The 16,119-nt window shown below is 39.6% G+C and overlaps 1 protein-coding gene across 1 annotated transcript in view; it reads right to left on the reverse strand.

Annotated features, from left to right (window-relative positions):
* LOC124787979 (nucleoporin Nup188) overlaps positions 1–16,119 on the reverse strand; it is a 264,531-nt gene that overhangs the window by 187,190 nt on the left and 61,222 nt on the right. The window contains exons 4-5 of the mRNA XM_047254995.1: positions 9,676–9,930; positions 8,248–8,372 (exon numbers count right to left, since the gene is read on the reverse strand). Of these exons, the coding sequence (XP_047110951.1) occupies positions 8,248–8,372; positions 9,676–9,930 (380 nt within the window). The remainder of the gene's footprint in view (positions 1–8,247; positions 8,373–9,675; positions 9,931–16,119) is intronic.

Genomic DNA, 16,119 nt, shown 5'->3' on the forward strand with positions numbered 1-16,119 from the left:
AAAGAAGGGCAATTCCTACTGGCATGCATTTTTGTGGTGTACTCGCAGATAGTGGCCAATTATAACAGGATGAACTGTGTACAAGGGCAACAATAATTTTCTCCTACTGCAGACACAAACTGGTTTTCTGGTTGGAATTTGCTTAATCAGGAGAGCCTACCAGAAAAAGCAATACAGCAGTGGTTGCAATACTGAAGCAGAACATTCTCTAGAAGTCTCCCATTATGAAAGACGTGCTACAATTAATTATGTCAATCCCCTAACAAATTTAAGTTAAGATTACTATCTAAATTAATTACTATGTTTATCCAAGAACAAATTATGGATGAAGATTTCATGGAATATAATTTAGTATCTTTTGTAAAGGGTTTTGCAGATTTAATTTATTCAAATGACAATGCCAGACAACTCACGAGTGCTGTGACATCTGTAACAATCCGATGCCTTGGGTTCACTGTTGTCAATCACCCTCCATTCGGTTCTGACTTAGCCCCATCCAATTTACATCTGTTTCCAAAACTTAAAGAAAACTGTTGAGGACTTCACTTTGACAGTGACGAACTGCTGCAAGTGGAGGTGAGGTTATGGCTCCATCAACAAAGTTGAACATTTTACAGTGATGGATCAACAACTAGTCCCTCATTGAAAGAAATGTGTTTGTCACCAGAGTGACTATGTTGAGAAATAAGTGTGGAGATATGAAGAATAAAGATGTAGAATGTTAATAACATTTGTTTTATTTATAAAACTTTAAGAGTTTCCACATAAAAAGTTCGGAGACATTACTTTTCAGAACACCCATGCAAAAGCTCACAGTTATACAATTCAGGGGAAACTTACTTAAAAAGTACAGAAGAATAGTAATTGACTAAGATATTGAATCTAAATCTACATCAAGATTATTTTATGATTTTTCCACTCCGAACTCTCTCAAGACAACCGCTGCATGCTGGTTCCTTTCCCAGGCAGCAAATTCTATGACACTGGAATAAAAATGTTGATTCCAAGCTAAGACAAGTACCTCAATTCTGGTGATGCTTATGCCAAGATTTTTTTTTTTTTTTTTTTTTAATATATAAACTTAATTTTTGGATGACCCTCGTAAATATGATGTATGAGAGGAAAGAGCACCCTTCAGTTTTGTTCAAGAACAATGGAAAAGTAATTAAAGTTATACAGAAGGAGAAAGTGTCATAATGGATATAAAAGAGTATTTAGATATCCAAAAGGTAACAGTACATTTTCAACTCAAAAGAATCAAAATTTTGGACAGTGGGTAAGAGATACTACCTTAAAATTTTGGGAGTGACTTGACATTTTAGACAGAAATTTGTAAGATTTTTCAGACAATGATGTCAACTAAAACAGAGAGCAAGTCCCAAGCCATATCATGGACATTATGCATTTTATAAATATGTGGGGTGCTGACATCTATATACCACAAGCACTATAAATATTGCAGAAGAAATCCAGGCATTAGGGATGGTGCCCCATCTGGAAGCGTGTTAATAAACTTTTATTCTGCCTAAGTAGGTTGGTGGACTTACGCCAATGTCAAATAGAAGGCTTTATTGCCTGTTTTCTCCTACTTTTGGTCAGTCCTCCTCCCAATGACAAATAGTCATGAGTCTCAACAGTAAGACCACTGTATGTAAGGGTACACTAAACTGTGCTATAGTGTTGTGTGCATGCCTTCTTGGCTGCTGAATCTCCAATTCGTTGTCACCAATCCCCACATGTCTAGGTACCCAGAAGAATATCATCTCCTTCCCTAGAGGATGTAAGCAAAGTAGGGTGTCCTGGATGGAGTGGAAATATTTTTGTGCTGAGTACATGCACTAAATGGCTTGCAGTACATTCAGGGAAACATATTATGTAGAATTTTGTGTCTCTGATAATCTCATCTGCTTCCAATGCCCTTGAGATCAGAGCACAAAACTCCCACATGCTCGAAAAACATATCTTGAGGACCAATTGGGGTAAACTACTGAGCAACCAAGGTCATCTACCAGCTTAGATTCCTCAGTGTAAACTACCTTAAGCTGCTTTCAAAAAAATTAAAATGAAGTAAGTAGTAGTATTTTTGTTCATCTGTTGTAAATCTATGTTACCTCTGGAACACTAAGTGTCCAAGGTGACTGTCAACTCCACCATTTTGTGGGAAACTAAACTTGGAACACAGCAACTGCCATAATGTCTTGCTATATGCATATCCCAAATGCCTTGGTTGCTCATGGACAGTTGGTGAAATTAATTACCAAGGGTCGGTCTTTGACTGTATGGAACACCAGTGACTTTGGATCAGAGAAGAATTTGTATGCACGACAATCCATGAGGAGTTGCTGCTGGAAGGACAGTGAAGGCTCAGCAGCCTCAGAACGAAGACTGGCAATGGGGCTGCCCAATTCCCCAACAGCCATGTGCCACAATGGACAGGAAAAATTAATTATATAACCACGGAAGCTTCATGATGGAGCTGTCTGAGGATATTATGCCTCTATGTGGCATTTTAGAGCTTTATAAAATCAAGGAATAATACCTGCTACATAATACCTGCATACGAAAGCCAGCTGTATAGTCACCTTTATCAGCATCATGTTGTCAATGCTGTAGTGACATCTGATTGACTTACATTGGAAGCAACTAAAGAACTAATGATTTGACAAACTAGACAAGGTGGCTATCTGCCATTCAGTCCAAGCTTTTCCTCAGGTGGCTACTGAGAGAAACGCTACGATAATCACTCAGACAAGTATGACCCCTCTATGAGCAGTAAAAATACACCATGTCTAAAATTAGATTAAAAAGGGCAAGGAGGATTTCCTTGGCTGCCTCTCAGAGGTGACAGAACATACTATGTGAGAACTATAACTTGGCACATAGACTCCCTAGTTCTGATCACTAGCAGTCGGCAGAATTCGTGCTGTAGTGATTTGCAGATGTTCATTGCCAACTGTGCAGCATACCATTAGTGTTAATTGCACTGTTATTTGCTTTATTGCTGAACTGTGCTGTCACTGTCTGTGTTTTGTTGGGATATTTTCATTGTGACTTTTTTTTAGTAAGTGCTGACACAGTTGTTGTCCCATTGTGGGAGTTACCTTCTACTCTAGTTTGAAAAAGGAAGCCAGTTATCAACAGTTAGATTTAGCTCAAAACACAGGTTTCTGTTGCCTGCACTGTGTGCTTACAGTACATGGAGGTGGAGTTTGTCCCACCACTCTCCCCTCATTCCACCTCACCCTGCATATAAGCCCATTTACTGACCCCACAGTTCCCACTCACCAAATGCCAAGTTATAGTTCACATGTAGTACTTTATCTTAAAAAATTCCCCAATGAAAAATGGCTCTATCCTGCTGAAAGATTGAATCCTGGATGACAGTAGTAGTCACTCTAGTAAAATGTTATCCCCACCTCAGCATTATATATCTCATGTTAACTACCACTTCACATTAAGACACTAACTGGGCACCTTTCCCCACATCTGTAAACCCTTCTTATATGGCCAAGTGCACCAACCACAGTCAGAAAGCAAGATAACGAATTTCCTGTGATCATCGCTAGAAGCGATCTACATTTAAAATATGCCTGCGTTGCACCAACATTAATAGCAGGTAAGCAAACCATTGTCAGCCAACTGTGAATTTTGACTATGGTTAACTCTTCGTGGAAGGTGCCCAGGAGAGACAAAGATGTTAATAGAGATATGAATTTGCACACAGCCCCCTAAGTTTTCTAGACAATATCTGGTGACATCACTGTCACATGCTCTCACTTTTGTCAACAAGCTAAAGTGTGTTTATACCTTGCTACTAGCCTGTTTGCATGTATGGCAAAATGGAAAATAAAAGTATCTGATCATTATGGAATTATAGCATGTTAAACAGAAGATGTATCAATTGCTACATTAAGTTTGGTTCAGTTATAGCTTAGAGCTTTAGTACCAGCTCCTCATCTGGCTTCATATATGGGATAAGACTTCATGAAAGAGCGTGCTTATGCCCCAAGTGCCTTGTTTTGGTTGTTTATCTTAACTAATGTCAAACAATGGAAAATCCAGGATGGAATGTAATGATATTATTGAAAGGATAGTTGCTACTTCCCATAGAGTGGAGATGCTCCCCAACTGCATCTAGCTTTCCTACCCTCTCTCCACCTCATCCCTACATGCTCCCACTAGCTGTACTTTACCCCCCCCCCCCCCAACCTCCTCCTTACCCCCACCCAGATGCCTCTCCTATAATGCACTAACTCAGCTGCCACAGACTGAGGTCCTGTGTGCATGAGTTGTGTGTGTGTGTGTGTGTGTGTGTGTTTTTATATATATATTAAAAACAAAGATTCCATGACTTACGAAACGGGAAAGCGCTGGTAGATAGGCACAATAAAAAAACACACAAACACACACACAAAATTTCGAGCTTTCGCAACCCACGGTTGCTTCGTCAGGAAAGAGGGAAGGAGAGGGAAAGATGAAAGGATGTGGGTTTTAAGGGAGAGGGTAAGGAGTCATTCCAATCCCGGGAGCGGAAAGACTTACCTTAGGGGGAAAAAAGGACAGGTATACACTCGCACACACACACATATCCATCCACACATATACAGATACAAGCAGTCATATGTCTGCTTGCGTCTGTATATAAAAAATAGAGGGAAATCCCCAAACCACCTTCCCTATCCTCTGGCTCCTACCCTTGTAACCGCCCCCGTGTAAAACCTGTCCCATGCACCCTCCCACCACCACCTACTCCAGTCCTGTAACTTACCTTAGGGGGAAAAAAGGACAGGTATACACTCGCACACACACACATATCCATCCACACATATACAGATACAAGCAGTGATATGTCTGCTTGTGTCTGTATATAAAAAATAGAGGGAAATCCCCAAACCACCTTCCCTATCCTCTGGCTCCTACCCTTGTAACCGCCCCCCGTGTAAAACCTGTCCCATGCACCCTCCCACCACCACCTACTCCAGTCCTGTAACCCGGAAGGTGTACACGATCAAAGGCAGAGCCACGTGTGAAAGCACCCATGTGATTTACCAACTGACCTGCCTACACTGTGAAGCTTTCTATGTGGGAATGACCAGCAACAAACTGTCCATTCGCATGAATGGACACAGGCAGATAGAGTTTGTTGGTAATGAGGATCACCCTGTGGCTAAACATGCCTTGGTGCACGGCCAGCACATCTTGGCACAGTGTTACACCATCCGGGTTATCTGGATACTTCCCACTAACACCAACCTGTCAGTACTCCGGAGATGGGAACTTGCCCTTCAGTATATCCTCTCTTCTCATTATCCGCCAGGCCTCAATCTCCACTAATTTCAATTTGCCGCCGCTCATACCTCACCTGTCTTTCAACAACATCTTTGCCTCTGTACTTCTGCCTCGACTGACATCTCTGCCCAAACTCTTTGCCTTTACAAGTGTCTGCTTGTGTCTGTGTATGTGCGAATGGAAGTGTGTGTGTGTGTGTGTGTGTGTGTGTGTGTGTGTGTGTGTGTGTGTGTGCGTGCGAGTGTATACCTGTCCTCCTTTCCCCCTAAGGTAAGTCTTTCCGCTCCCGGGATTGGAATGACTCCTTACCCTCTCCCTTAAAACCCACATCCTTTCGTCTTTCCCTCTCCTTCCCTCTTTCCTGACGAAGCAACGGTTGGTTGCGAAAGCTTGAATTTTGTGTGTATGTTTGTGTTTGTGTGTCTATCGACCTGCCAGCAGTTTCGTTTGGTAAGTCACATCATCTTTGTTTTTTGTTGGCCGAAAGCTCACTTTGTGACAGACTAATATTTTTGTTGTGCCTATCTGTGACTCAGTATTTAAGCTGTATGGTGAGTAGCAGCTATCCTTTTCAGAATATTGTTACCTAAATGTCAATTTTTTTTGGTGGCTGCCTGGGTTCTTTATGAATGCATTATTGGTAGAAATTCTAAAAGCTCTTACGAAATCAGGGACTATACTACGATTTCATTTCACTTATTTTCAACACAATATTTATAGATGCAGAAACTTTAAGAGACTTATTATGTAACCACAATATTATAAAGATTTGTTTTATACAGTAAATCAACAAGACATAATCTCAAAGCACCAGCTTTCACACAACTGCTTTAAGGTAACTGAAAAGATGTTTTTTGTTGATGTTTCTTAGTTACTGGCATACTTGGCTGTAAAGTGTGTGATATTTCTGGATAGTTGGTCAAGTGTCAACAGCTGTTTATTACCGTTACTTACAGTACAGACACACAAGGTGAATTTTTGTGTTTCCTGTATGTAAAAATTCTTCTTACAATATATCTAGCAGTGAAAATTATTCCTATAGATAAGAGGGGCAGGTAAATTAATGTAATCAAAAGTCTGTTCATCAGCGGAATAGGGTTATCCCGATCAGTAGGAAATCCTAACCTATCATTTACTTTTTTTAACAATCATCACACCATTTCCTTCAACAGACAAAATCTCCCTTCAAATTTCCTGTCACTATAATCTTCACAAGGGTTTACCTTTTTCACAATCACTCCTATACAGGTTTGGTCACAATTTAAATGGTGAAGACATAACATTCCTTCCTCAACATCATCCATAAAACTGAAACATGCTGCCATCTTAATACTGTATGCTTATTAAACCCCGGCCATCTCGAGAAAACCGAACATGGGCCTTGGTCAAATTTAAAAGCAGTCAATTCCCTTGTTTAACTTTGATTGTGGTCGGTGCCCCCAAATTTTGCACTGAATGGGGTTAAATGCTGACTTAACTGCAATTAACTTATAATAGAGGTTGGTGCACTTGTTCTGTAATCTTCCACACTATAATGGATATAGTGGAACAATTTATGGCATTAAGGAACTCATAATGGAATCTCTTTTTGGTCTCTCTAATGATTAGGTTGCATTTGATCCTCACTACACTAAAGATTGCCACCATGTCAGCTGTTGGTTGGCATTCAGTTGCAGGGTTGCACATTTATTTCCAACTGTAAATCACTACTATTAAATCAAGGGGCAGATGGTCCTCATACATGGCCTGACAACTTCAGGATGTATGCATCACATGGTTGGTGAATCATAGCCGTCATGTGGTTTACCTACTCCTGGCTGCTATAACGATGTCCAAATGCAGCCCGTTGGGTCTTCAACATTCAGTCAGCCTTACTGAGCCTCTATTTCAGTGGATTCTTTTCAGAACCGTTCTATCTCTTGGGCATTTCCACACCTGGAAGTGGTCACTGAGACACACATAACCACTTCCACTGCACAGTGTCCCACTTTCCACTGCACAGTGCTTACAAGGGCTGTAGAGAGAAATGGCACGGCAGTGTTGATGTGCATGGCTCTACCTAAAACTCAGCATTCTGTGCTCCAGGGTGAATCTTTGCCTGAGCAATTCAAAAGGTACTAATCTTAGCATAATGTTCATGGTTAATGAGCATCTAATCCACAATTGTCACAAGTTGCTTCCCACTGTTGCTACATTCTTGGCTTCAGAAGCAAAGAAATGGGGTGAGGATGAATGGTCTGATGCGAATTAGAATAAAACCATTCTGTATGTATCCCTGTAGTGTTAGTGAACTGAATCTGAGAATGACAGCTCATGTTTTTATCATATCTGACCATTAATTATTTTAAATACAATCAGCCCTTATGTCTTTATGTTTCTCCAATTCAGATATCTCCAAGAGCACCAGCTCATGGTAAGTGACCACACGTTTGTCAAAGTAGTGAGTAGTGTGAAACTTACATTGCTTTTAAGATTGCAACTGTTTTCAAAGAAGATGTATTTTACATTCAAAGAATTTTATTACAAAGTCTTTTAATGTCCTTTGGTGAGCCAGAGATTTGTTCCAAAGCCTTATGTATACAAAATGGGGACAACTTTTTAAAGGTCTAAGGCTTCACCTTGCCTGTACCTAGTCCTATCTGGCTGATCCCCTTGGAGACCAAAAGTTTGTGATAAAGTATACGTGATGTCTCCACATTAGCTGATTTTATGTGGCATTTATTAATGAATTAATGACTGTAGTAGCAACTGAGAATTTATTTGATTGTCTAACCTATCATCTTCATCCTTTTATACACACTGAAGCACACTAGTTAAGTTTAATCATCTTGTATTTCTTAGACTATTTTGGACTGAGACATCAACCACCTCATTTAACATCTGTAATCCCTAATAAAATTTACAAGACAATTTTTAATTTGAGAGTGAAAATAAGCAACAGATTCTGTCAATGCTTACGCTGATTCATAGTTGAAAGTACGTAAGAGAAGTACATTCTGTAAGAAGCCAATAATTTTGCAAGGTTCATCTGGGACATCAGTGAGGAGTTTCCAAGCTTCTTTTTGTTCTCCAAATCCATTTTCCTTAAAAGAGAAAAATTGTGTCAAATATTTACAAAACCATAACAGAAAACAGCAAACATGGTATGTCTTCATAGTCAGATATGAAACTTACATAAATGATGGATATGTCATTTAGAAGTTTCACTTGTATGTTTACACTCCATGCATCACTAACACCTCTCTCTCTCTCTCTCTCTCTCTCTCTCTCTCTCTCTCTCTCTGTGTGTGTGTGTGTGTGTGTGTGTGTGTGTGTGTGTGTGTGTGTCACCTCACTTGTCATTTGAATTTTTCATTCTGGGGTCATGGAAGCAGCTTGCTGAGAATGAACAGCATGTTGCAGCAAAAATTCTAGTAGCTAGTAATCATCAGGATTGCTCTATGGTTATTTAATCAAGAGCTTGTTGGAATACTGATGGTCTTGGGAACTACCCTCTGCTATGCACTTCACAGTGGTTTGCATTGTGTGTACGTAGTTGTATAAGATAAGGCTAAATCATTTTGGGTAACTGCAATATCACTTTATGTAATTTAACTTGCAGAATTCTCAGTTATCCAGCTGGGTCACACCATAAGTGCTCCATGATATTTCAACAAAATGAATTTTGCTAGAGCACAAAACTGGCCATGGCCGACCCCAGTGTAAAAACTGGTCATAGTATAAATTACAACAAAACAAAGATACTTAGGCAGTTTTCCTCCTCCTGGGATTGCATGATGAAAGATGCCTTTGAAATTAGGTTCCACGATAGTCTAACAGAGATAGTGGCCAACAACAGAGTCCGGAATGGAACACCACACTGAACTGAAAAAAAGTTAAGCATTGCTATACAGTGCGATCCACACACAATGACAATTGTTCAGAGGCTGGGGACTGCAGTTCACACCTAGGCGTCACTGACCACACCACCACTTCCACCCACCACATCAGCTGCATGGATGGAAACAGGAGAAGAGTGATGGCTGGAGTAGTGGACTACATATATAGTATGCCAATCAGAACACAGCAACACTGGACTGGAAACATCTGAAGATAGCAAGATGTTTGTTTGCCAAAATATCATTCCGAACTTAAGATGCAACTCTGGCAGACACCTACTAGTAACAAATATGCTGGGAAACATCACAGCACATATTTTATGTAATTTAATAACGAAATTTAAGGAAGAAACTTATTTCAGCTTAACAGGTTACCAAAACCATTTTCAAAATATTACTTTCTAAACACCTGACAGAGTGTTTCTTAATTTAAACTCTGGACTTCAGACTGATTGTTTACTCTTTTTCATCATGCATAAAATCCAAAGCAGAAAGATACAGTACTTACAGAGCACAGTCTCAGGATTCCTGCAAAATCTTCTGCATTGCGAGTTTCCAATACATCAGTAACCAATATTAAATTATGAAGAACTTCAATCTGCTCTCTGAGGTTTGAATAAACCCACATCCTTTTATACCTCTCAACCATAAGGGGACCATACTTTTTTGTTGTAGGGCCATCTTCATTTGTCAGAACAGTTAGCTGATCAATTAAAGATCTGTAGAGGTCTTCAAGAGAGGCAATAATACGGCTGAAATTGTTCTGAAAATGGAACAGAACACAAAATTTACTTATGTACTTGTACTTAGAGCAATGATATTAAAATACAAAAGATGTTGCTTGAATAAATTAAAATGCATTACCGGAGTAATTGGTTGATTGATTACATGCTGAAATTTCCAAGATATGTTTTCTCGAACAAGTTCTGATGATATATACTAACCTCACTTAGATTAAAGATGTCCATTGAGTGCTGTATACAGATATCTGTCATTCACAAATAGGAGTTAACTGAGAATGTTTGATCTGGTAATGAGTACACATATCAGTGCCTATTCTCGACACATAAATTAAGATTTGATGTTCTGTGATGCATTGCAGAAGATATTTCATATTATTCAGAATTCTGATACATCTACATACTCATATATACTCCACAAGCCACCTTTTGGTGTGTGCTGAGGAGTACTGCATGTACCATTGTCACTTTTCCCTTTTCATGTTCCAGTCACAAATGCTTTATGAGAAAAATGATTGCTAATAAGCTCCCATGTGGGCTTGAATCTCTGGCCTTTCTGTGAGATACACATAGTGTAATTGCAAATTTGGGCTAACTTTCAAGCTATAAATTCTGTGAAAGTTTATGAAGTAAACTTCAATTTTCTTTAAAAATTACTAATTAATGCTACTTTTAAATTACCTTCATATAGGAAGATCAGCAAGAGAGCATTATTTGCAGAAACTGTTTATTTGCATACAGCTGACATTATTACCAAATTCACACTCATATGAAATGAGTGTGGTAATGAAAAAGCCCCCCCCCCCCCCCCCCCCACACACACACAGACAATATAAGCATTTATACATCAACCTGTATGGATACACTGTCCCAGACAACTAAACTGGACCAGTAACGCAGCTTGACTCATTACATTGTATCAGCACTGCAGATCAACTGCAGTTTGTCGGGATAATGCCAACAGATAGATGTGTGTGTATTCTGCAAAAGTTAACTCTAAAGACAGATATTGACTAAAAGCTTAGCAATGTTTCCAGTCTTGTTTAATGGCCTACTGGCCACTCACTGTTTCAACTATACACTGAGTTATCTTCGCTACTTCCAGTATTTAATGTTATTTTTTCACTAATTCTAACTCTTTGGCTATGAGTGGAAAGTGTAAAAGCTGTCATAGTGTAGTGAGTTGAGAGATTTAGAGAGAATATCAAGGGAAATGGTTTTAACAAGAGTCAGTGCTGTGGGAATATTATTGGGCAAACCCAAAATATCATTCCTGGTAAATAAAAAGTATTCAACCAGGATGAGAAATTTGTGCATACTAAAAGAGTAAGAAAAATAAGACATACAGACAAGGAACACTTCAGCGTATATATAAGCTCTCTGATACTTATATCATTTCTGGTTGGAAAAGTCACTCAAATGCAAGATTAATTAAAGTAGTCAAATGAATACCTGTGGTCTCTGTGAGCTATGACCTTTTGAATGCCTTCTTTTGCATATGAGTGCCTTTGCTTTTCTCAGAGCTTGTCAAGTCGTGTGTACTGTGTCTGTCACGTCTGTCTGTTGTACATCATGCAGCACCGAGTGCAGCTGAATGTACAACTTTCTTTTTACGTGAAGTGGTCAAATAAAGTATTAAGTAATATGTCTACCAGTGTTCTCAGTACAAGTAGATAATCAGTGGAATCCACACATGACAGAATTCTCAACAGGTTAAGGGCCCAGATCTCCAGATAAAATGGTTAAGAGATCACGTATAACATGTTGTTATGTGAAGTCCATGATTTACTGTTGTTCAAAAACAGAATTGTTTTATTCCACAAAGAGGGTGATGAATTATTTGATTAATGTACTAAAGCTGAAAGGGTATGACAACTAAAAAGACTCAGTTCTCGCAATTCTTGAATTTTTCCTGATGTAAAGAGTATTCCATGAAGTTTTGGGACTGTAGCTAGATAATGTCGACTTCCTGCCATGATATTTCGGCCGGCAACCATTCACCCATTGTCAGGTGAGTATTTTGCACTAGAGATTGCTAGTTCACATCACTAACTTTATAACAAAAAATTGGCATGGAGACACGTGCACAAAGGCAGCCACTATAAGAGCAAACTCTGTCAAGTTTTGTGCCCTCTTTGAATATTGTCTCATCTATGGTGTGCAGGCACATGTGTTATGGCAACACTACATGTGCACACACTGTCAGAATACACAAGTGTGGATTAAAATTCAGATGTCAAAATTAATAAAATTAACTGATGTGTCATTGATCATAAAATATGTTCTTTCCGAAGAAATTAAGAAAATCACCTGGTCCCACACCTTGTATAGTTGAAAGCTGCCATCATAATTGATAAGATCTCCTGCTAAATGTATTTCCACCAGTTCCTTAATAACTGAATCCCAGAAAGATTTCATTGAGGCTAAGATTTCCACAACAGAATAACTCATGGAATGCTCAGCTATGGCTACCTTACTAGGCTGTGAAAGACACATGTACTGATCATGTTCCATGCATTTTTCTCAAACTGTGCATGTTGTCTGAGTAATGTAGGCTTTACCACACTGGCAAGGTATTCTGTAGATTCCAGCCCTTCACAATCCCATATCGTCCTTTGCTGAACCGAAAGGAGTACAAGTCTTTGTAGGTGGGTGGAAGATTACTTTGACATGGTGTTTCCTTGAGATTCTGCCTAATTTTGACAAAATATTGCGAAATGTATGGGAGGAATGCCCTGGACTAGAACTGCTCTTTTCCCTCTTGATCTTGTGGGTGGTCATGTTTCTTCTTCCTTAAAGTTATGTTGATCTGATGTGGAGGATATCTTTTAACACTGATTGCAGGCATTCCAGCAACTTTACAAGGCTGTCTCTATCAGGCACAGCATGTTCCTGGTGCACCAACATTCAGAGGATGCCCATAGTCTATGAGGGGTGGTGGCAACTAGATGCCTAGAAATAGAGGTCTGCATGTGTGGGCTAAGGGGAAATGGAATACCCCAATTATACATCCATTTCCAACTGACCAAGACATTCAGAAATGGCAGACACCCACCCTTTTCCACTTCCATCAGAAAATTGATATTCTCCAGGATAGATTGCAGATGCTACAAAAAGCTAGACAGTTCTTCTTCACTATGGAACCACATGACAAAAGTAACATGCTCATACCACCAGAAGTTTCAGTTCTGCCAAATCAAGCCTCTTTTCTAAGTCTTACTAAAAATGTTTGCTAACAGAGGAGAGGCAGGACTACCCACAGCAACATTGTCAATTTGCTCCAAATATCCACTGTTGAATAAAAAGTAGGATGAAACAAGAGCATGATGAAGCAGACTATTATATCAGCTATGAACTTCTGCTTATGAATGACAATGAATCCATGAGAGGGACCCAAGTGAAGAGTAATACGCCATCAAAGCTTACAAATAAGTCTGAAGCATTGAGTCACAGTGTCTTCAGTCTGTTAATGAAGTCAATGGAGTTGCAAATATGATATGAGCACTTCTCCACAAAAGGTCTCAGTAAAGGCACAAGAAGTCTAGCTAAGTTATAAGTTGGAGTCCTGATATTGCTCACAATAGGACATACTGGAAGACCTTCTTTGCGTTTGTTTGGAATGCCATACAACTATGGCGGAACAGAGCTATGAAGTATTCATCTTTTTGCAACTTCTTGCGGAAGGGAAGAGGAATTCAGGCAACTTTCTCTCCCCCCCCCCCCCCCCCACTCTCCGTGCGGAATCTTTATCACTCTTCTCCAGGCACATTGGTTCATCCAACAAGCTATAAATCTTCTGGCCATAGATCTCACGTGGCAACAGCATAATGATGTTTCCATTATCCCCTGGAAGGACCACATGTGAGGATCATCTTGCAGTTTGCACAGCACAATCTTATCTATGGAGGAAACATTGCTCTTCTGAGGTGGAGTCCTCATACACGCATAACATGTTTCACATCTTATTTCTTCTGCAATGTCACTGGGAAAGTGTCTAACAGCTTCTTCAACAGCACTAATAAAATTGGTTAAAGGCATGATTCTAAGTGTAAGCATAAAGTTCAAGCCTTTCCAAAGCACTGATACTGTCACATTGTCCAAAACCTTATCCATAAAGTTTTCCATAGAGCATCAAAAAACACCTTCTCGCAGTAATGTTGCTGACACGAAGGCAATGTTGCTGACAGGAAGGCAATCTTCAAAGACTGTCTTGAAGCAGACTCCTTATGGACCCAGTCCGACTTGGCTCTAGCACTAGTGAAGCAGGTGCTCTAACATATGACTTCTCATGTCTTTACTGAGACCTTTTACGGGAAAATGCTTGCATCATATATGCAACTCTGTTGACTTTATTAATAGAACGAAGACACTTCAACTCATTGAGTTGGACTTATTTGTAAGCTTCGATGTAATCTCACTCCTCACAAGGATTCATTGTAGCACATAAGCAGAAGGTCAAAGCTGATATAATAGCACTGTTTCATCATGCCCTTTCTTCAACCTACTTTTTATTCAACAGTGAATATTTTGAGCGAACTGATGGTGTTGCCATGGGTAGTCCTCTCTCCCCTCTGGTAGAAAACTTTTTTACGGAAGACTTTGAGAAGAGGACATTTGATTTGGCAGAACTTGAATCAAAGTCTTCTGGCAGTATATAGATTATGATTTTATAGTGTGGCCCCATGATGAAGAAGAACTGTTATGCTTTTTGCAGCATCTGAATTCAAGGTAGGTGCACTGGGCAAACATTGTGTCTGATGGAGACAGCCTTGCAAAGAAGCTGGAACACCTACAATCAGTGTTCAAAGATAATGGGTAGTCTTCATATCAGATCAGCACAGCTTCAAGGAAGAAGAAATGTTACCACTCATGAGATCAAGAGGAGGAGTGGTTGAAGTCCAAGGCACCTCTCACATATGTCACAATATTTCAACAAAACTGGGCAGACTTGTAAGTAAACATTATGTCAAAGTAATCTTCCGCCCACATACAAAGACTTGCACTCTTCTTGGTCTGGCAAAGGACAATTGAGAATGCAGAAGGCCAGAATCTACAAAATATCTTGCCACTGTGGCAAAGCCTACATTGGTCATACAATGCACACAGTTCGAGAAAAATGTGTTGAACATGATCACCACACCCACCTTTCACAGTAAGTCAGCCATACCTATGCATTCCATGGATTATTCTGTCACGTCTTGGCCTTGACAAGGTCCTTTTGGGATTTAATTACTAAGGAATCAGTGAAAATACATTTAGCAGAAGATCTTATCAATTGTGATGGTAGCTTTCAACTGACTGAAGCATGGGACTTGGTAATTTCTCCAATTTCTTCAGAAACCAAGTTTATTAATTTTGAATTCTGAATTTTAACACTACGGGTGCGTATTCTCATAGAGAATGTGTGAGTAGTGTCACCATTAAACAAGCGACTGCGTGCCATTGATAGAGCAATATTCAAACAGACTGCAAAACTCAACAGAAGTCACTCGTGTAGTAGTTGCCTTTGCACACGTGTCTCAGTACTAGTTTTTGGTATAAAGTTAAGAGATGTGAACTAGCAATCTCCTGTGCAAAACACTGACCTGGTGATGGCTGAATAGTTATCAGCCAAAATATCATTGCTAGATGTCGACATTATCCAGCTGCAGTCCTGAAAATTTATGGAAACATCCTTTTCCTTGAAAGACTGGCAAAATGTGTCTCTAAAGCGGTTAAAACAAAAGATGCCAAAGCCAAAGCTAAAATAAATCTTACTACTAGTCCAGCTTTACATGTGCACATAAAAGAAGCAGAAAAGAATAAACTTGTTGAGAACTTTTATGCCATGGCCAAGAGAAACACACCAATTACCATAGCCCAGGTAAAACAAATAAATGAACTTTATTTACACTCATAAACTGAATATAACAAAAGACTTGCCTGGCCTTGTATCAACACTACTTAGTTCCAACCCACTGACAATCACTGATGTAACACTGGGAGAATCCTGATAGGGGCTATGTCAGCACAGCCATATCAGAGAGAACAACAGAGCTCAGGGATAGTCCAGAACACAGATCCTGGTGAGGCAGAAGATGTCTGTCAGAGGTAGCATAGCTGCTGCAGATGACGTTAAGAAGTGGGCTCCATCAAATGAGCTGCAGGCACAGCCTACATAATACAACAGTGATGGTGACTTGCATACTGACGAGCCACACTTGCTGCCAGCA

This window comes from Schistocerca piceifrons, chromosome 3 (assembly GCF_021461385.2).
Source record: "Schistocerca piceifrons isolate TAMUIC-IGC-003096 chromosome 3, iqSchPice1.1, whole genome shotgun sequence".
Classification (NCBI taxonomy): domain Eukaryota; kingdom Metazoa; phylum Arthropoda; class Insecta; order Orthoptera; family Acrididae; genus Schistocerca; species Schistocerca piceifrons.